This window comes from Cervus elaphus, chromosome 5 (genome assembly GCF_910594005.1).
Source record: "Cervus elaphus chromosome 5, mCerEla1.1, whole genome shotgun sequence".
Taxonomy (NCBI): domain Eukaryota; kingdom Metazoa; phylum Chordata; class Mammalia; order Artiodactyla; family Cervidae; genus Cervus; species Cervus elaphus.
In genome coordinates, this window is record NC_057819.1 from 99,617,664 (window position 1) to 99,637,363 (window position 19,700).

Genomic DNA, 19,700 nt, shown 5'->3' on the forward strand with positions numbered 1-19,700 from the left:
CCCTGCTGTCACCCTGTGATTCTTGCCAGCCACTGCCCACCCTCCAAGCAGTCCAGTGGGAGGCAACACAAACAGCCAGGGGCAGTGGCAGGTAGATTTTATTGGCGTGGTACTGGGACACCAGGGATCCTCCCCAAGGGCAGGGGTTGGGGCTGAGGCTGAAGATAAATGTGATGGTCACTTGTGGTAGAATCGTGGATTCTGGCTGTGCTGGATGAAGGGGAGCCGAGGGCCAGGCTGGCTGGTGGTTGCAAAGCCCGACTGGCAGCGGTGATGAAAGGAGGGCTTTGTCAGTGTGCACGCCCTCCTCTCTACTTCACACCAGACAGCCACCCCAGGGACGGGAAGGGAAAACAGGGTGGGGGCCACCTACCCTACCCAATACTGTTTGCCTGCAATGCAGGGATTCTGAGGGACTTGATTACCAACCTTACCTTTCCTGCTGGTTGCATCTGCACAGGGAGCTGGGGTGAGGCCAGGAGTCCAGGGGCGGGATGCAGAGCTTGGGGATGCATGGGACGCAGGGAGGACTGCAGAGAACAGTGTCAGCAACTGAGGCAGCCTGAGGCTCCCCTTAGCATAGGCAGCCCTTGACTTTCCAAGGCTCTACTCACTGAGTCAGAGAAGCCAGTCTGCTGGTTAGCATGTTCCATCTGTTTTTGTAAGGACAGGGCACCACCAGGCTGGAGAAACCCTAGGTGGGGAAGGAAGAGTGTGAAGTGAGTAGAGAATGGGGAAAGGAGGAAGGTAGGACGCATGGAACTGGACCCCAGCATGGAGTGTTCCCATCACCTGTCTGGGTGGGCTGAAAGTGGCTGTGCACGGCATAGGGCTGTGGCTGTGGCTGAGATAGGTACTGCACTGCAGGAAACGCGGAAGGTGCTGAGGAAGGCAGGAGACCATTAGAACCTCCTTGTAGCCTGTTCAACACTCCTCCCTTTGGGTCTTGAGGAGAATTCCTCTTCCCACCTCACCTCTGAGCTGCTGACTAGGACTGTAGGCAGGCTGCGTGGGTCCATAGTGAGGTGGGGGTTGAGCAGTCCCATAGGCGCCACCCGGGCTACCTTGGAATTGCCCATGCTCCGGGGTCCCTGGGAAAGCAGCTGCTGAGCCCACGTAGTGCCGGGTCTAAGAAGGAAAGATGAGGAACTCACTGCCTGTAAACTCCATGAAGCAGAAATTCAAGTGACTGCACCCCCATTTTCCCTATTCAGGATGTAGACACACTCGAGACTTGAGTGCTGGCTGGTGAAGATGCTAGGGTCTGGGTGGAAGTAGGAAAAAAAATTCAGCCTAGACACCCAGTCCTCCTCTTACCGTAAGCACTTGGGGTCCAAACATCTGTTTGGCTCTGTCAGCTGCCATGAGGGTGCCTGGGCGATTGTGTCCTCCAGGGCTCCCTAGAGAGGGAGAGGGGTGCTTCATGATGTTGCAACCCCCAGGAGGGCCCATTCTGACCAGTAGTTTCTTAACCCTCACCCTGCATGCTGAGGAGGTGAGTTCCAGTGTGAACGGTCAGGCCTTGCTGGTATGCTGCTGATGTCAGAGTGGTCAGGTCACTGGAGCAAAAGGAAAGCGGGTCAAAGACAAGTCTGTTGTGTCCCCACCCCCACACACTCCCCTTCCCATTTGCCATTAAACACTGGTCTTTTGTTACCTGATCCCTGTTACACTTTGGCCTCGATTTTATTTTTAGCTCTTTAATCTCACCTCTGCTCTTTTCGCCTCCGTTTTTCTTCCTCATGTAAAACTTTCTTGAGCTGCAGGAAAAGCTGATGCTTCTCTTCCTGCAGAGCTAAAAGTTTCTCCTGCAACTTCAGGATCTGGGGAGGGGAGAGAAGATGAAAGCAGGAGAGCCAAGAGAAGAAAGAACTGGGAGAGATGGAGGGACTGCTTACTTGTTCCTTGGTCTCCTCTAGTGACATTCTTTCTTCCATCTCTTTTTTCTTCCTTCTCTCCTGCTCTTCCTTCATCTTCTGTTCCATCATCTTGTCCACTTCTTCCTCCTCTGGAATAAGATGCAGAATGGACAAGCGGCAGGGTGTTAAAATATCAGAACATTAATAACTGAAGACCAGCAAAAACTGGTTATCCCAGTGCTCTGGAACAGGCTTCATCACTGTGAGGGGGCTGGAACCGGGAGGTTTATTAGGTGCTCTCCAAGGTCCTTCCCAGCTCCAGACGTGGCCTTTTAACTCCCACCACCATCACCACGGGGCTGGCTGTCCCTCTGGCTTCGGCCGCCGTTCACTGGTCTGCCCGTGGGTGGGGGTCACCGTGGAGCGCGGTACGCCCCGAACTGTGCGTCCTCCTGTTTTGGGCCCGGCTCACCCTGCCGCTTGCGCTCTCGCTCCATCATGATGTGTCGGTGCAACGCCCTGGCCATGGCGTTGGACAGCTTCGGACGCTCCAGAAGCGCAGGCATGGTGCTGCTGGGGACGGTCGGGCCTTGGGCGCCCGGCTCTGTCGCTGGCTGCCAGACCTCTGGCTGGGCCTACGGGGAGGCGGCAGCTCAGTGGGAGCGCGCCGGGTTCAGGCGGAAGCCACCGCCCGCCGCCCCGGTCACGTGCCCGCCGCCCGGCCGGGCTCGCAGCGTGGCTCTTCCGCGTGCGCGAGCCTTGGTCTTGGCCTCCGCGCTCCCGCCCCTGCCAGCCACCCGGGCGCCCGCCCCACCCTACCCGCCTTCTCGTCGCTTTCTCCGCGGCCTCTCGAGCGGCAGGGCCGAGGCGTCACATCCGGCCGCTGGGCCGAATCCTTCCGGAGTCGGGCCGCTGTGGGCTCGCTGGTTGGGCGGGGCGGCGCAGACGGAAGTGCGGGCGACGGGTGCCCGTGGCGTCCAAACTCCTCCTCTGTGCCCCGCGAGACTCCCCGACCCGGCCTGCCCAGCGGGCGGAGCCCCCGAAGTTGGCGGGTACGGAGCGCCTCCCGTGGGCGAGAGGCACGCGAAAGAGGGGCCGAGGCGACTGCTCTTAGATTGCGTTTATTGGCTCCTTAGAAATCAGAGTCAGTAACAACTGTACAGAGGCCCGAGCCCCGGCCCCCGCCTTCCCCACTCCTGCCCGGGCCGGAAAAGCAGCTTCGCTGGGGCACGAGGAGACGCCTCTGGGATTCACAGTAACCAGGGAACAGAAACGGAAATAAATTAAGTGTATGGGGGAGGAGTCGCGGGGAGTCAGGCTCCCCAGATCAGTGCATGGACAGGGTTTCCCGGGGTCTGCGGCCGGGCTCGCCGCTACACCCTCACCTCGGAGGGAGGGACGTCCCCTTCCGCCGGGGCACAGAGCCAAGCTCCGCTTCCCAGCTAGTCTGAGAGCCTGCCCACACGCTTCTGTGCATCTGCCAGGCTGAGCACCGTGCATGTCGCGGGGCGCTGGAATGACCTGGAGGCAGTCATCATTCCGAGTCCAGGGGCCGAGGCCCAACTGTGCTTGTAGTGGTGCGGCCTCGCCCCTCACTCCACCCGTACCAGCAGGGCATAGAGGAGCGTGGCCCCCTTCTCCTTGGTCACCCACTCAAGTTCGGCTGGGCTGAAGTGAGGGTCGGGAGGCTCTCTGAGGGCCGCGGAAGGGGGTCCCGGGGTGTAGGAGCCAGGGCGCACACACACTTGGAACGCCACCTGGGCCTGGTGCGTCCGCTGGGATTTGGGGTCCCGGAATCTGTCAGGTAACAACCAAAAATAGGGCAGTGAGGCCTCTGGCCCCCAGTACCTCTGCCCCTTGGCAACTGCAACCACCTCAATTAGCAACAGGCCCTTCTATTCCTGGTAGTCACTCTTTCCTTATAGGGGCTTGGCTGCAGCCTCATCTCTACCTGAAATGGTCTTCCTCCCAATGCCTGCTCGACTGACTCCGTCCTGCCCGTGTCTGCTCAGATTCACCTTCTTAATGACATCTACTTGTATGCTCCAACCACACTCCTGATCCACTTCACTCTGCTCTACTTTTCGCTTCCATAGTACTTACTTGTCACCTTTAAAAATACTAAATAACTGGGTTCCCTTCTTTGTTCTTTGTGATAGAACAAAATAAATGGTACTTGTACAAAGACTGTGAATGAAGGGCTGGCTGGAGACTGAGGAACTAGGAAGACAAGGTGGACAGGAGGGAATCATGGAGACCCATGTGGCCCTGGGCCCCCTCCCGTGTACTCACTGCACTTTGGATGCCAGGGTCTCAGCCCCAGCATATTGGAGGGAGGGGGAAAGCAGCACTGGAGGGGGCTGCTCCTCCCGGGGGGGTGCACAGTTCTCTCCAGGCTCCTCAAACCCTGTCCCAGGCTCTCCCTTCAAGGGCCGGCAGCTCAGGATGGAAGCAGTGCCTGCAAGGGAGGAGAGCTGGGTCAGGGTGGCCCTCCTACCACCCACAGGCCCACCTGCTCTGGTTCTGCTGGCGCTGTGTACCTGCCCCCAGCTCCCCTCGGTCCAGCACCCTCCGGACAGCCGCTACATTGCTCCCATGGTAGGCCATGTGCCACTTCTTGGTTAGCGTCCCAGCCTCCAGGCGGGGGTTCACCCTAGCAGGTAGACAGATAGGACAAAGGTCATTGGCTCCCCAAGGTCATTCCCCAGACAGGAAGTTTTGTCTTCTACACACCCTCTCAGGACCTTTTCTCAAGGTGGGCAAAGAATAGTGCAGGAGGCACACGATCCTTCCCCCTATGTACCTGAGGTTGAACCTGCACCAGCCAAAGGGCAGAGCGTATTCACGGGGGGGCTCCCCACGGCGCCTGTGGGCCTCGTCCCCTCGAAGTTTTCGGCAAGACTCACAGTAGCATAGGCTACGCTTTGGCGGAGGCATGAAATAGTCCTCTGTGGAGAGTGAGCAGCAGACTTTGTGGCATGGCCCCCACCCTGGGTCTCAGCCACACATTCCTGGGGCTCTGGCCATGGCCCTGGGCTGGGCTGGGAATAAGGCAGGTTCTGGGGGCCTGGGGACTCACCAGGAAGCAGCAGCAGTTCCTGGAAACGGGAGCAAAGGGCGTGGTACTCGCAGCTTTTGAGGGGGCTAGTGGTGGGCGGTGGGCCCCAGCACACACTCTCCTTGATACCTGAGGAAGCAGAGTGGGCCCATGTCACCGGGGCTGGAGCCAGAAGTACAAAGTCAGGGTGAGGTGGGATCCTGGCCCCTTGGGCTGGCTCACCATCCACCATGTCAGCTTTCTCCATGTCCCCTTGGGTTCCAGCACTTTTCCCACTGGCAGCCCCTGGTTCAGGGCTCACGATTGTCACCTGCAGAGGAGAGGGGTGGTCAGTCAGGGTGTGACCAGCCCTCAGGGCCTGCTGATCCCTTCCATGAACTACCGGCTTCCCCTTACCTAGGACCACCCAGCCTCCTAGGTGCCACTCTTCCCACGGCCACTCACCTGCTCACACTGCCCATAGAGGTCCACAAGCGCGTGGCAGGGCTGGGGGACATCCGGCACAGCCACCCCCTGATCCATTCCATTGATATGGAGGTGCAGCCCCCCAGAGCTGTCCAGCCGCAGTCCCAGGATGGTGCCTTCTGGACATGTGTCCAGATTCGGCCCAAATTTCTCACAGATCTAGGAGGAAAGACCTATTGTCTTCAGGGAGATCAGACTCCCCACTGGCAGCAGCCACCGCCGCCCTTCACTAAGCTTCGACAGCCAGTCCCTGGGTTTTGCCTCTACCCTTGCCCACTGCTTCAGTTATCTAAAGTCCACCTTCCCTTTCTCCCCTTGTGACATTCTCAATGGCAGGGATGTCGGAGGAGGCAGTGAGCCTGAGACTGTCCAGGTAATGGCACTCACACCTCTGCCCACCTGCTACAGGGCCACTATACACCTGTGCTCCTACCTCCAGGGCTCGGGGCCCCTCTTGTCCCTTGGTCAATGTGCCATTCCCTCTCAGAGGCAGGGCCCTCCCCTGCTCCCCACCCACCTTAAGGCCATTGTGGAAGACCCCTCGGCCCCGCAGCAGCCAGGCTGCCCGTTTGAGGGCACAGGCGGAAGCAGGGAAGTTGAGCCTCTCCGGTGGGCAGGTGATGACTCCCAGGACAAGGGAAGATGTCCACTGCCGGTTCAGGAAGTCTATCCGCACCTGGGGAGAAGGCAACTGCTCCACAATCACAGCCTCCTGCAAAGAGGTCCCCCACCCAGCAGGACCGGGCTCCTCACCCCCAACCAGGGAGAGAAGACGGCACCCCAGAGTGCAGCCTGGGATGCAGCCCGTTCTGATACCTGGAGGGACCCGGAATGGCCAATTTGTTTGTGTCCTTCCCTCTTTCAGCCTTGGTCTTGCTATTGCCTTTAAAGGATTCTTGTCCCCGGGGGTTTTCTTCACCTACCTAACTGACATCTTCACAGCATAATGCCCCCTCCCCTGGAAAGCATGCCCCGTTCCCACATACAGGATCAGGAGCCTTCCTGGCCTCCCCAAGCCCCTCTGCACTGCTTCCCTCATCACAGCCCTCAGGTGGGTACTGAGGTACTCAGGTGGGTACTGATCTGCAACTCCCACCACAGGGTATGAGCAAACACCCAGAAAGCTAAGGGGCATGCATGCCTTCCACTTCATCCTCCACTTGGGAAAAAAAAGCCTTTCTGCAGGAAAGTTGGCCCTGGGTCACCTGGAGCAAGAGAAGCTGCAGATAAGGAGGTGTGGCCCACCTGGACCAGCAGCTGGGGCACCAGGGGCTGGTTGACGACAACGATACCCTGGTTGTAGCTGGCCACTCGCGTAGCCGTACGGTTCCCATTGGACAAGAGAATATTCTTCCCATGGTTCTCCAGGAACTCGAGGGCTGTGGGCATAATGGCCACTTGGTTCTGGCCCTGGTAAGGAGGAGAGACTGAGCTACTCGGGGTGCCGACTCAAAACCAACTCACCCCACCAGGATGGACATAGAGCCTGCCAATAAGCCTCTGCCCATCCAGGACTAGATCAGGGAATCCGAAAATGACCTGGTGGCTGATGGCCCACCAACAGTCCATCCCTGAGCCCAGTGGTTCCTGCTGCCACCTCTTACTTCCAGGCCATGCTCCTCGCCTTCGTCGTCCTCCTCGCCCTCGCTGCCGGTGTCCGAGCTGGGGGAAGGAGGCTGAGTGCCTTCTGGCTCATCCAGACGGGTGGAGCTGACAATAGAGACACTCCGCACTGGCCCATATAGATCCAACACAGCCCACACACTCTGGGGGCACACAGACCGAGGTTAGGAATTAGCGGAGAACCTCGATCCTCCTCCAGACCCACAGAAGGTCTGGGGTCTACCTTGGCGATGCCGGTGGCTGCAGGACCCATGTCCTCTCCGTCTACCAGGACGTGCATTGTGTCGTCTGCCCCTCGGCGAATGCCCACACGGCTTCCCACCTAGGGCCAAGGCGTGGCAAGGACGAGGGCTCAGCCCACCTCTCCCCACTGCCCCCTCCCAGGCCCACCCCAGGCCCCGGGGTCGGCTGCCTTACCCCCAGCCTCTCCAGGTTCCGGCCATAGTTCATCCTCTGGAGTTGCCCGTCGCGCCTCACTTCACAGCTGGACACCATCCAGGTGGTCTTCGTCCGGAGCTCTGGCAGGGAGGGAGGCAGTCCCGGGCCCCCGCCCGCACCGGGCCCCATGTCCCCAGGCGCTAGCGTGGTCAGCCCTAAGCGGAGGGAGCCGGCCCACTTCTCATCCAGCTCCTCCACCTTTACCTGGGAGGCAGAGGAGCCCTTAGCACACTGCAGGAGGATGGGAAGCAGGCTGGCCCTGCCATGGAGGCTTGGTGGCCCCCTGGGTCACATCGCCACAGCCCACCTCGAAGATTTCCTCAGTCCTGAGCTCCTTGGTGCTGAAGACGAGGCCATGGGCGTAGCCGGCTGCTCGCACCGCCCTAGTGCCATCTTCTTCCAGAGCAATGTTCTTGCCGCAGGTGCTGTGGAATCGGTGGGCCACGCCAGCCACTGTGGGAAGACAGCACCAGAGGAGGGGGAGGATTGGGGCAGCAAGCTTCAGAAAGGATAGGGCGAGGCTTTCAGATGCAGCAGGAAGTTGACATGATGGTCCCACCTCCAGTCTTCCCTCAAGACCTCTGATACCTCTTTCACCACAGCAGGACTCAGTCCCAAACCTGCCATGCCCAGCGATGGTGTCCCAACCCTTTGGTGGCAGGGAAGCATCCAGGCCCTGTGTCCAGGTGGAACTTCCTCCCCTCTTCTTGGCAGCTCCCCACCAGAGGCTGAGCCCTCCCCCTGCCCCTGGGTCTACCACTGCTGCAGCCAGTCTGTCTGAACAGCTTGCCTGACCTGGAGGCTGCACCCCACAGGCCCACCGCAGGCAGACAGAGCCCTTCCCCCCTCCCTCCCTGCCGGCTGAACCTGGGGAGTGCAGGGGGAATGACTTCTCAGTGGCGGTGTTGCTGGTCGCCAGGCTGTTGTCCATGGGGCCGGTGGCATTGGTGATAGACACTTGGACGCACTGGCCGTACAGATCCACTACTGCATACACCTCTGGGTAAGAACAGAAGGTGTCAGGAGCCCAATAGCCTGGGGTGGGCTGGGCCGAAGGTGGCAGGTCGAAAGCCACAGAATAGTCACCTTTACCGGGAGGCAAGCCTGAGCACGCAGCGCCTTGGTCCTGGCCGTTGATGAAGTAGTGCAGGTCGCCCTTGGCCGTGCGCATCATACCGATGCGGGCGCCAGTGCCCAGCGCGTCAAGATCACACCCGTAGTTGTTGCGCATGGTGTTCCCATCTTGCATGATAGCTGTGCCGCTGCAGGGATAACAGAACGGGTAGGTCGGCCTCCCAGCTTCCTCCCCACACAGGCCTCTGCCCCATCTCTGCTTGTCGGAATCGTCCAGGGCCTTGGACTGGGATGCTAACCTGGGGTGTGAGACCCAATCTTGTCTCCTACACCCTGGGAACCCCCCTGGCAAAAGTAGAAGCTACTCTAAGGGTCTAGGGGGAGGGAACAGCCAGACCACCTAGGTCTGTCATGGTCTACAGTTACCATAAGCCCCAAACCCTGCTTCCCTCATCCCGGCCAGCTCCACCAAGCTGGCTGCCAAAGCAGACAGCCCAACCTCAGCATCCATGTGTCATAGTCAATGTCTGTCATAGTGTTGGGGAATTCAAGGTCTTCCGGCCGAATAGCGGTCACTCCTAGAAGGAGGCAGGGGTGGGTCAGAGCCAAGGCCCCAGCTTCTGGCAGCCAGCACCTCCCCAGCACATGTATACACACACACACACACACACACACACACACACACACGCCCCTCACCAGCTTCAATGGAGCCTGACCAGCGGTCCACCATCTTCTGAATGACGATTTCAAACAGCTCGCCATCTCTCAGGGCTCTGCCAGGAGAATGGCCATCAGACAGGCCCCACTTGGGTGGCTGATGCTGAGCAGTAAGGAAGTGGGGACATAAAAGTCCAGACACTGACCGGTTGGAGATGACGATGGCGTCATTGAACTCGCTGCGGCAATTGTGGCGGAGCGCAGTACGGCCCCCGTTGGTGATGACGGCATTGCTGCCGTGCAGCTGGTGGAAGCGGAGGTCCGAGCCCCCAGCCCCAGACGATGGGGAGCTTGGGGACACCTGGTTGTTCCCCTCAGGGAGTGGTTCAGGGACTTGGGGCACCTCTGCAAGTGGACATCACCCTTTAGGCCTACAGCCATCTCTGAGGCCTCCCAAGGCCACCCCAGCCCCTTCCCAGCCCGGCCCTCACCCACGTCGTCCACAATGGTGGCCTGGGCCGCCTGACCATAGAGATCCACGACGGCATAGACTCCTGGGGGCACATTCCAGGCAGCGGGACCCTGAGTCATGCCATTGACGAAGAAGTGGAGAGTCCCATCCTCCCGCCGCACCACGCCCACCGTGTCCCCTGCCTTGGAAGAAGCGGGGCTGGAGTGAGGAGTCAGGCCGAGTTCCTGTCTGGGCTGGTCCTTCAGCAGCCCCACCTGGCCTGCCTCCCCGCTACCGACAGGTGGCGGCTCCCCCAGTCTCCCACCTTGAGTCGGTCCAGGTTGTGCCCGTATTCGTCCAAGATGGTCGTCCCATTGTGCATCACCCCATTCCCTGTCATCATCCAAGTCCCTAGCGGACAACGAGTGGCAGAAGTCATGAAGAGGAAGCCAAGGCTTCTTTCCTTTACACAGTAGTCCCCCAGTTACTGCTGGAAGCTACCAGTCCAGCCTGCCTTTTCTTCTCAGGGCAGAGCCAGAAAACTCTACAGTTCTCACGCCAACCACAGGCCCTGTACACATGGCATGCCTCAGGCACTCAATGTGTCATCGCAAACGTGACAAGCGAAAGAGGGTCTGGAAAACAGGGACAGCTTCCCCCCAGCATCTTATCCTGGCCTGCCCTTCCTGGGAGCTCACCAGAGCGCAAGTTGGTCATGGTGGAGGGCAACTGGAGGTAGGCAGGGTTGTGGGTGGTGACGCCAATCTCGATGGAGCCAGCCCACTTGTCCACCATCTTGTCGATGCGCACCTGGAACACCTCTCCGTCCCGCAGGGCTCTGCTGCTCAGCACCACGCCGTGATTGAAGTCGTCGGTGGCACTGAGGGCATGGCAAGTGGGGACTCAGATCCCCCCCCAACAGTGCTCCAAAGCTCAGCCCTGCAACGCCCAGGTGACACCCACTGCCCAAGTCAAGCACCCACGGTCCACACTCCAGGAGGCCCCCCGACCAGACTCCCACTGCCTCCCACTTGCCCACCCTCCCCCAATCCCGTTATAGCCCCTCCGCAGGCTTCTCCCCACCCCATGGGCCATACTGGGGCCTCAGGGCAGTGCGTCCCTCGTGGGTGATGGCTGCCTTCTGCCCACAGTTGGGGTGGAAGAGCAGGCGCTCAGGTTCTGCCTGGGTTGTAGGAGCAGCCCGGCGGAGAGCACCCTCAGGGGACAGAGCCCGCAGGATGGCATTGTTCCGGCGAAGGCGGTCACTGTGGTTGTTATTGTGGACGATGGTCACCTTCACGGCCATCCCATACAAGTCCACCACACCATACACCACTGGCGGTGTCAAGGGGGTTGCCACACCTGCAGGAGTGGAAGGCACGGGGAATGGAGGAATGATGGCCGTCTCATTGTGCATGGGAGGAGGGGAGAAGAATCAATAAAGGGAAAATGAGATAGACCCCCCCTCAGTGAAAGCCCTGGCCCAGGGGCTCTCTCTGACTTCTCCTTACCCTGATCAATGCCATTAATGAAGAAGTGCAGGGCAGAGTTGGACTTCCTTGTGAGACCAATGTGGTCACCCTCCTATTCAAAGCAGAAAAATAAAAACCTGGAATCTTTTGACAGCTGAGCTCCAGACTTGTCCTGGAGACTGGGAACAGAGTAGTCCTCCAGCCTTCCCTTCAACCGATGTGACAGGGGAACAGCTCCAACTGGTTCCCATGCATCTCAGACCACTCCGAATGTTCAAGGCAAGTCAGGCACTATGTTAAACTATTTTATCAACACCAACTCAACCTTCACGGCACTCTATCAAATAGTACTGACAGGATCATTTTCAGACATTAAGGAAAAAAAAAAAACTACCCAAAAAAATGAGCTTCTGGCCGCAGGTCACCACCACCAAAGGCCAAACTAAAAGAAGAATGGAACCCACCTGACTGCAAAATCTGAGTGCTTAACAGTTGGGCAGCCCTGCCTTCTCAGAAGGAAAAGTGAAAGTCAATCATTTGTGTCCAACTCTTTGTGACCCCACAGACTGTAGCCTGCCAGGCTCCTCTGTCCATGGAATTCTCCAGGCCAGAATACTGGAGCAGGTAACTGTTCTCATCTCCAGGGGATCTTCCCAAACCATGGATCAAACCCAGGTCTCCTGCACTGCAGGCAGACTCTTTACCGTCTGAGCCACCAGGGAAGCCCTTCTCAGAAGGAACCTTCAGACAAAAGATAAAGGGCCTTCCTTGCTCCAGGTCAGACAGCACAGGGCCCAGGCAGGACTGCTCGGTATATACTGGGGTGCCCCTGGAGAGAGGCCGGCGCTGTGTCCACCCTCACCTGTAGCTCATCCAGGCTGAATTCACAGTACTCCCGGCGGGTGCCCTTGCCATTGGTCAGGATCCCACAGCCGCTCATCATGATGGTGCCTGGGAAAGCAGACACCTTGGTTAGGGTATGGGCTCCCTGCACCTTGGTGACCACAGGCCACACCCCCACCATGCCAGGGGCTGGTACCTGACTGCAGGTTGGTCATGGTGGCTGGGTACTCCAGATTGTTGGGGTTGTGGGTGGTGACACCAATCTCAATGGAGCCTGACCACTTATCTACGAGCTTATCGATGCGGATCTTGGGTGGAATGACAGTGGAAGGGAGAGGGGAAATGTAAATGCAGAGAAAAAAAATCTCTCCGCCCTTTGCACTTCCCTAGGCCACCTCCACCCTCTTCTAGCATTGGGGATCGAGCCCCATTTCTAGTTCCCAGAGGGTGAGACACTGGCCAGGTCCCAGCACCCTGCACACCTCAAACATCTCGTTGTCCCGGAGCGGGCGGTTGGTCATGACAACCCCGTTGTTGAATTCATCCAGGGGCCGGCGGCGCTCAGCAGTCTTATTATTGTTGCTGAGCTTGATGAGGGTTCCACACTTCTCATGGAAAAGGAGAGCATCGTTGGAGGTGACAATGGGCGAGGTGGCAGCACCGCTAGGCCCCGGTGCTTCCCCTGCTGGGGGGGAGCTCAGGTTCACATTTAGGAGCCCCCCGTTGTACGCAGACAGGATGGCATTGCTCACCACCTCGGAGAGCTCCATGCTGGCAAAGTCTGCAACAGCAGGACACAGGAAGGAAGCAGAAATGAGTCTTCTCGGTCTCAGGCTCACCATGCTTTCCCTACCCCTCTCCTGAGGTGCCCCCCTGTCCACCTCACGTCCCGCTCCCCTTCCCAGGCCTCCCAGGAACCCTCACCATTATGCGACTCAAGGCTGTTAGGAAACGTCTCCGGTCGGGCCTGCGCTGGGGATACCATGAAGGCTGGGGACCAGGTGGAATGGGAGGGGAATAAGGGTTCAGCCCCTGTTGCAGGGACCACAGTCAGGAGACCCCTCCGCTAGCCCCTGCTCTCCCAGCCCACACCCAGCCTCACCTGTCATTGCCTTGCCCCACCCCCGCTCATTCAGCCATTCCCTCTGCCCCATCCCCCCACCACTGCCCTAGCTGCATTCTCACCTTCATCCCCAGAGGTCCCCTGTTCAGCCAAGGCAGAATCTTCAGGGGGGGCAGAGGGCTCAAGGGGAGGCGTGGGGCTGGGAGTAGGGGGGCTGAAGCCCGGCTCAGGGGGGAGCACAGTGATCTGGGTGCACTTGCCGTAAAGGTCCACGACGGCCCAGACACGAGCTGGAAGGCCCGTGGCAGCCACGCCGCAATCCCGCCCGTTCACCCAGAGCCGCAGCTCCCCGGCAGCCGTGCGCTCCACGCCCACACGGTCCCCTTCGCCAAGCTGGTCGAGGTCCTGCCCATACTCCTCCAGCACAGACCGTCCATCCCTCAGCACCGAGCAGCCCGACACTACCCACGAGCCCCCCTTCAGCCCTGTGGCGCTGCTTGGGAAATCCAGCACACTGGGATCCAGTGCCGTCACCCCAATCTCAATGGAGCCACTCCAGGAGTTGACCTGTGATGGGGCGGTGGACAGTGGCTCAGGATGGGCTACGAAGGGGTCTCCCACATTTCACAGGTCACTGTGTCCCCCTCTTCCCACCTCTCAGACAGCTAACTGGGCTTTGCTCTCTTGAGATAGGAGGCATCCCCAATCCAGAGATCCAGTCCCAGAAAGTATTTCCTGGACTTTGGTCTCAGGGAATGATTAGGCTTGCTCTCCTTTAGCAACTCTCTTCTGTACTCTGGGTGCACGCTGTCTATGAGCCCATGCACTTCCCACGCTGGCTCACCAAGCTGGCTAAATTCCCTGGCTCCAGCCTCCTGCCATCTCTAACTGCTCTGGTCTCTGTGGCCCCTCAACCAGTAAAATTCACAGCTCTCTATTCTTGCTGGTGTATTGCTCGCTCTCTCTGGGCCTCTCTCCTAGGCTCTGGCTGCACCCAAACTCTCTCTCCTCTCAAATTCTACCTCTGTGCACCTGGCATTTCCGCCTCATCACTGCACAGGCACACACATCTCTTGCTTCGAGTATCTCTCCTCACCCATCTTTCTGTCCCCATCGGTATGCGTTTGTCCTTCAATGGTTGCTCTTTTCTTGGTTATCTCTCTTCTTCTTCCATCACATCTCTGACATTTCTCCATCCTCCATCTCCCAGAAATTATCGCAGTAGGATTGTTCTCTAATCATTATAGTGGGTGGGGCCCCGTGTCCCTTCCCTGCTCCTGGGTCTTGACAAAACTCAAGCTCTCCTTGTCTCCTTCTTTGTGACTTAATGTTTCCGCTTCATGCTCCCTTCCTGCCCATCACCTGGTGTCCTGGCTAGCGGTTCCCTCTCGGTATCCGGTAATGTGGGCTACCCTAGCTGTCCTCCCCCATCGCCTTCTGGTCCCCTCCCACCACCCTCCACATCTCGCTTCCGCGGCCCCAGCTCCGCACCTTGCGATCGATGCGGACGGTGAAGACGCGTCCATCGCGCAAGGGTTCCCGACTCAACACCAGCCCGTGGTTAAACTCCTGGCCTGGCTGCTGCCGCCGCGCTGTACGCCCACAGGCCGACAAGCTCACCAAGCGCCCGGTGCGCGGGTGCAGCTCCCCGCCGCTGCCCAGACCCCCGCCGGACCCCGGCCCTGGGCCGCTCCCGCCGGGGCCACCACCCCCACCCGGCCCCGGCCCGGGGCCTCCCCCGGAGCCCCCATTCCCACCCGACCCCGCCGCCATCGCCGCTGACACCGGGGCCGCGCGACAGCCGCGCTTGGCGGCACCGTGGCAACCGCGGTGTACGGACGCCCTGGGGGAATAGGACTCGGGGGCTGGGGCCAGATATGCTTTACGGCAGTGCCGGGCAATAAAGCATCCCGGAGTAGGGAACTAAGGACTACTACGGTGGGAAGAGAAAGGACGACTGGGTCGGGCAGGTTTGCTTTACGGCACGGGCGAGGTGACGGAGTGGCTCCAGAGGGGCGAAGACGCGCCGGGAGCTTTTGCGACAGTGGAAGAAACGACTGCCGCAGGCACCTTTACGACTTGGGGGTGGTGCCCAAACACTTTCAGCTTTGCGACACCGACGACCCTGCCTTCGTCGAGGACAGGCAACACTTTGAAGTATTCGCTTTACGGCAAGAGGAGGCGGGGCCTTTCCTTTGCTCCACGCGCCTCGAAGCGGTGTGAGCGGGCCTTGAGCACATAGAGGTAGCTTTGTAAATAAAGAGGGTCACACTCCGTACCACTTGAGACCGGATATGTCTTTCGACAGTGTCGCAATCCCTTCACTTCTCCGCAGAAACAGAGCGGGCTGGCTTTTGGGGCGAAAAGAGTTCGCGGGTGTTTCTAGACAAGCCCATCTTGAACTCTAGTCCAACCAAACTTAGGTTTTAAAGCCACGAATAAAGAGTCCAAAGGAACCCTGGCAGGTAGTTTCAGGCAACGACGCTGACAGTCCTCAAAGACCGCCACCCCCAGAGCTATCAACAACCCCCCAGACGCTCACGCTTCAATTGGACTGTGTGTGACGTCACAATTAGGTTTCTCGCACCGCGTCCGGGACCCCTGACTACGATTGGATAATTCGGATGAGGGTGGTGATGGGGGTGGTGATGGGGGAGAAGGGCGGGAACAAATCCCAGAGACAAAGAAGGGTTTTAGGGTGGGACAGAAAGGGAGGGGCAACCTGACAGGCTTCCAGCCGGAGGTCCCGAAACAGTTTTGATTCCGCCCCCCACGGCTCTAGGGAGCGGTGGGGGAGGGGACCCAGACCTCGCCCAAGAGTCCCCCTCCCGCCGCGGTGGGGGCGGGGCCTGGGGGCGGGGCTATGTGGAGCAGGGAGGCGGGGCGAGGTAGCTGAGAGTGGCCCCCTAGTGGGGCCATGGAGAAGCAGGAAAGTCTGGGGGCTGCTGGCGGCCTCAGTGGAGAATCCCCTGGTGGGGGTATCAGGGGGGTGCCAGGAGGCATCGGAGGGGTCGAGTCAGGCGCCGGCTTCCTCTCCGGAGTAACCATGTTTCACAGTTCTGGGCCTCCCACGCACAATGGGGAAACCATAATTCGCAGTCCTGATTCTAGCCAGCCCTCCGGAGGGACAGCAGTACTCGGTTCCGGGCTCAACCAGCATCCTGGGGAAGTCGCGGGCCACAGCTTTGGGGCCGGTACACAACCTGACGGGTTTAATCCCCCCTTCCCTGGAACCAGTGTATCCGGGACGTTCAACCCGGGGTCCGGGGGGTCTGGGGTGTACGACTCGGCAAACATTCCGCTATCCGAATCAACTTGCATGCGCCAAGACAGACCCTGTGAGGACCGGCCCCGGAGCATCCTAAAAAACAGCAGCTCCATCACGGTGCACAAATCCCCCGGGGCGGAGAGGTAAGGAGCCGGGGAGGAAGAAAGGGATTCCAGACACTAGAGGAAGCCAAGGCAGGGGAAAGGGGGCGGAGTCCCAAGAACTAAAAGTGAGAGGAAGTGGGGATAATTGGGTGAGAAATCCGAGGTTCCTAGCCTTTGAGAGAGCGGCAGGTACGGGATAGACCCTTTGATTACGTAGCACGTGATTATCATCAGGTGTGACTCTACCCCAGCCTCCTACACGCCTGGAACTACCAGGGGGAACAAGAAAAAGGTTTTGAATGACTGAAAGAGTGAGGGAGGACAGTGAAGAGGAGGGCACTAGGAGATTTCCTCCCCCTTTTTTTGTGTCCTTCCCTCACCCGAAGGAGAAAGTCTCAGCACTGGGATGAAATGAATATCCTGGCGACCTACCACCCTGCTGACAAGAACTATGGCTTTATGAAGGTGGATGAGCCCAGCACTCCCTTCCACAGGTGCGAGTCTGCAGCTCTAGCCCTTCAGCTCCTACTCTCTTCTCTATTCAAAGGAGAAGGGGAGTGCCTGCTGCCCGCTCTGAGGCACTGCCTCATCCCCTCCTTGCAGGCTGCAAGACAGCGATGAAGACCTGCTTGCCGGGACCTCTCACACAATGACTCCTGAGAAGTTAGCAGAAAGGTGAGAGTCCTGCCAGAGGTCAATAGGAACCTGCGGTCTCTTGCCTCCTCCTCCCCTGAACTCAGGTCTGAGCCAGCTCTGCTTTTTGGCTCTCCAAATGGGAGGTACTACAATTTGGATCGGGGTCACTCAGGCCAAGGTGGGGGAGTCAGCCAGCTTGGCCCCAGCTACCACCTGCTTCCATTTTTTGTTCTCTCTGTGCCCCCAACTGGTCTCCCTCCCCTTCAGGTTTGCAACAGTGGACAGTTTCTGCCCCAAGGTCCTGTACAGTGATAACAGAAGCTCGGGGTCTTCAGACAGCTTTTCCAAGACACGTGAGATGAGGGGTGGGGTTAAGTGGAAGGGGAGGTGGAGTGAGAGCTCAGCGGAGAGCCTGGCAGGAAAGCCATGCTCTGACACTGGCCCACAGAATCCGATGACTTTGAAAAGCGCCGCAAGGCACACTACAATGAAGGAAAGTTCCTGAAAACTCAGAAAAACCCTCCCTTGGATAATAGCAAGAACAGCAGTGTGGGTAGTGTGAGTATGAGCAGTGGCGGCCGAGGTGTGATGCTGGACTCAGAGCCCAGGCCTGTGGAAAGAGGTGGGGCAGGAAGAATGACTGCAGGAGTCAAAGACCAGATTGGCCTGGTGGCCAGAAACCACATCCTAGAAGCCAAAGGTTAGCTATGGTGGAGCCCCAGACACCCAAGGGAACTGTAGTCCAGAACCTCTCCTCCATAGCTTGTCTTCCTCAGTGGGTGTCAGCCCAGGGCCCTGCTGCCTAAGAGGGAAGTCCTGCTGGCTGGTGTCCCCAAGGTAGACAGAGGGCAGCTGGGGTGGGGTCCCCATCAGGGTAGTCCCCAAGGAAGGCTGGCTGGGAAGGAGGAACAGGAAGCCCAACAGAACTCTGACAAGGTGGAAAGGTCACTGATGTTTTTCTAAAATGGGAGGAGGGGATAGAAGTGAGATGAGAACCTGAGGCTTGAGCTTCTCGTGGCTGCTCAGGAGTCACAATGAAGATGGTGCCCTGTATTCTCTAGGTGCCCTTATGACTCAGATTGATTTGGATGATTCCTCAGCTTCCCCTGCCTTCAGAAATCTGTCCCCAACTTCATCCACCACTGTGGTGTTGCAGAAGGAAATTGATCTGCAGCGCAAGGAGTATTACAGCAAAGGAAGATACCTGAGGTGCTGGTCCCACCCTGAGCTTGAGGAGGACACAGAAGATGAGCAGCAGAGCAGTGAGAGCTCCGGGTCAGCCCGGGAGCGGGAGGGCTAAGAACCAACAGACTGATGGGTGTGCCAGCCCTGGTTCTATGATGCTTCCAGGCTCCACAAACTTGAACTGGGTGATCGAGAGTCCCATGAGCACTGAGGTCCGTCTGCTGGACCACACGGGAAGCTCCTCCCAGGATTTCCAGGCCACCGAGAGCTCCCGGAAGGTGATAGTGACATCATCGAAGCCTGGTGAGGGCACCAGGCCACCATCTCACCAGGCCTGGCTTTTGGCAAGCTCCCATCTTCCCAACCCCCACTCCCTTCAGGCCAGCAGATAGGCAGAGGTGATGAGAGAGGCCCTCCACATTCTTGTATGCAATGTGGATTTTATGGAGAGAACCCAGAGGGATGGGTACTGGCCCCCCAGCTTGGTACCACCGCTGCCCCCATGCCTCCTCCCTGATTCCTCTCTGCCACCTACCCCGCTCCAGGTACTGCCCTGTCCTCCAAAGACAGTGGGTCCCGAGCAATGTCTGACTGGTGTCAGTGGCTGGTATCCAAGGGGCTGAACTGGCAAAGCATGGGAGGCTCAGAGAGGGAAACTGGAAGTCACCCAAACTTCACAAACCAAAGCCAGCACAGACGTGAGCCTGAGCAGGGGCAAGGGGCTGGCCGGGGAGGGCGAGGGGCTGAGTGGGTAGGTTCTAGGGAGTCTGGGGATCGTGGGCCACATCTTCTGCCTATGGCGAGAAAGCCACTAACCCAGCCCTTCCTCTTCCAGATGAAACCCTGCGGCTCCAGTGGACTCAGGAGGAGGAAACCAGACAATGGAAACTGTAGCCAGCTGGGGATGGGGTGGGAGCCGACTTTCCCTGCCCTCACCACCCTCGGTCAATCGGGGTAGACAATAAAGAGAAGAGCAGGAGTCTGGGTGCTGTGAATTGGGGTCCCAGGCTGATCCTGAGCTGTCGTTGAGGAGAGGGGGGGCAGAGATGGAAGTTCACATGCAGGAAACCACAGGCAGAGCAGAGCAAAAAGCTTGGCGTAGCCAGGGGGACTGGACTCAACAGGCACCCAGGAGCCCAGGAAAACCCACCTGCAGTGAACTGACAATGACTGATGTGATTCAACCACATACTTGCCAGTATCGTCTTTAATTCTTAAAGCACTCTGGAGGTAGGAATTATCATCCTCATCTTTCAGATGAGGAAACTGAGGAATCAGCTTGCCCAGGTCAGGCAATCAGGATTTGAACCTGTATCTCTCAGACCTCCACAACTCAACCACTGAAGGAGAACAAAGCGGAGAGAGACCAGGGCCCTAGGAAGGTGACTGCAGATAGTCTCCGAGGGCGGGGCTGTGGCTTCTCTGATCTCAGGAGCTTCTCCACCCCCAGGCCCCGCCTCCACCCCTCCCAGCACTGCCTGGAAGTGAGGGGTGAGAGCTCCTC

The 19,700-nt window shown here is 58.7% G+C and overlaps 3 protein-coding genes across 18 annotated transcripts; 1 reads left to right on the plus strand and 2 right to left on the minus strand.

The window, feature by feature from the left end:
* Nucleotides 1-82: 82 nt before the first annotated feature.
* On the minus strand, nt 83-2,825 carry GPS2 (G protein pathway suppressor 2). 4 transcript variants are annotated; one of them, XM_043903671.1, is made up of 11 exons: nt 2,679-2,823; nt 2,332-2,494; nt 1,899-2,008; nt 1,711-1,823; nt 1,480-1,559; nt 1,318-1,400; nt 975-1,128; nt 793-882; nt 615-694; nt 430-530; nt 83-261 (listed from the first exon to the last, which is right to left on the minus strand). In XM_043903671.1, exons 2-11 carry the CDS (start codon nt 2,423-2,425, stop codon nt 99-101), a joined length of 1,068 nt encoding a protein of 355 aa, XP_043759606.1. In that variant the 5' UTR covers nt 2,426-2,494; nt 2,679-2,823; the 3' UTR covers nt 83-98. The 4 variants fall into 4 exon arrangements, with proteins under 4 accessions (XP_043759606.1, XP_043759608.1, XP_043759605.1 ...); XM_043903673.1 differs by having other exon boundaries at nt 435-530; nt 2,679-2,821; XM_043903670.1 differs by having other exon boundaries at nt 1,711-2,008; nt 2,679-2,825.
* A 139-nt stretch (nt 2,826-2,964) lies between these two features.
* NEURL4 (neuralized E3 ubiquitin protein ligase 4) lies at nt 2,965-14,977 on the minus strand. 9 transcript variants are annotated; one of them, XM_043903647.1, is made up of 29 exons: nt 14,495-14,977; nt 13,126-13,570; nt 12,865-12,972; nt 12,423-12,721; nt 12,137-12,248; nt 11,960-12,048; nt 11,137-11,209; nt 10,723-10,987; nt 10,324-10,505; nt 9,951-10,036; nt 9,670-9,844; nt 9,381-9,579; nt 9,214-9,290; nt 9,017-9,095; nt 8,536-8,705; nt 8,311-8,442; nt 7,751-7,896; nt 7,423-7,647; nt 7,229-7,327; nt 6,987-7,148; nt 6,628-6,792; nt 5,900-6,058; nt 5,362-5,541; nt 5,140-5,227; nt 4,939-5,046; nt 4,663-4,807; nt 4,400-4,512; nt 4,152-4,317; nt 2,965-3,656 (listed from the first exon to the last, which is right to left on the minus strand). In XM_043903647.1, the coding sequence occupies exons 1-29, from the start codon at nt 14,774-14,776 to the stop codon at nt 3,452-3,454; spliced, it is 4,734 nt and encodes a 1,577-aa protein (XP_043759582.1). In that variant the 5' UTR covers nt 14,777-14,977; the 3' UTR covers nt 2,965-3,451. The 9 variants fall into 9 exon arrangements, with proteins under 9 accessions (XP_043759582.1, XP_043759585.1, XP_043759581.1 ...); XM_043903650.1 differs by having other exon boundaries at nt 8,530-8,705; nt 12,865-12,930; nt 14,495-14,976; XM_043903646.1 differs by having other exon boundaries at nt 8,530-8,705; nt 14,495-14,976.
* Nucleotides 14,978-15,741: 764 nt separating this feature from the next.
* LOC122694655 lies at nt 15,742-19,171 on the plus strand. Of its 5 annotated transcripts, XM_043903666.1 has the most exons (9): nt 15,745-16,414; nt 16,762-16,869; nt 16,979-17,050; nt 17,279-17,364; nt 17,460-17,711; nt 18,073-18,273; nt 18,362-18,499; nt 18,742-18,894; nt 19,032-19,171. In XM_043903666.1, the coding sequence occupies exons 1-9, from the start codon at nt 15,921-15,923 to the stop codon at nt 19,088-19,090; spliced, it is 1,563 nt and encodes a 520-aa protein (XP_043759601.1). In that variant the 5' UTR covers nt 15,745-15,920; the 3' UTR covers nt 19,091-19,171. The 5 variants fall into 5 exon arrangements, 3 of the variants coding, with proteins under 3 accessions (XP_043759604.1, XP_043759601.1, XP_043759602.1); XM_043903669.1 differs by lacking the exon at nt 17,460-17,711 and having other exon boundaries at nt 15,742-16,414; XR_006341218.1 differs by lacking the exon at nt 18,742-18,894 and having other exon boundaries at nt 15,744-16,414; nt 18,073-18,286; nt 19,032-19,165.
* The last annotated feature ends 529 nt before the right edge of the window (nt 19,172-19,700 follow it).

Bases quoted from the DNA above. Each gene is read 5' to 3' on its own strand.
- GPS2 (XM_043903670.1), bottom strand. From the start codon at position 2,425: ATGCCTGCGCTTCTGGAGCGTCCGAAGCTGTCCAACGCCATGGCCAGG. The intron at 2,009-2,331 runs GTGAGCCGGGCC...ATCTTATTCCAG, and splicing joins GCGAGAGCGCAAGCGGCAGG to AGGAGGAAGAAGTGGACAAG. The intron at 883-974 runs GTGAGGTGGGAA...TGCCTTCCTCAG, and splicing joins TCCTAGTCAGCAGCTCAGAG to CACCTTCCGCGTTTCCTGCA.
- NEURL4 (XM_043903646.1), bottom strand. From the start codon at position 14,776: ATGGCGGCGGGGTCGGGTGGGAATGGGGGCTCCGGGGGAGGCCCCGGG. The intron at 12,049-12,136 runs GTACCAGCCCCT...CTGCTTTCCCAG, and splicing joins CATGACCAACCTGCAGTCAG to GCACCATCATGATGAGCGGC. The intron at 11,210-11,959 runs GTGAGGGTGGAC...TGCTTTGAATAG, and splicing joins TCAGCCTGGATGAGCTACAG to GAGGGTGACCACATTGGTCT.
- LOC122694655 (XM_043903666.1), top strand. From the start codon at position 15,921: ATGGAGAAGCAGGAAAGTCTGGGGGCTGCTGGCGGCCTCAGTGGAGAA. The intron at 16,415-16,761 runs GTAAGGAGCCGG...CCTCACCCGAAG, and splicing joins AAATCCCCCGGGGCGGAGAG to GAGAAAGTCTCAGCACTGGG. The intron at 17,051-17,278 runs GTGAGAGTCCTG...CCTCCCCTTCAG, and splicing joins CCTGAGAAGTTAGCAGAAAG to GTTTGCAACAGTGGACAGTT.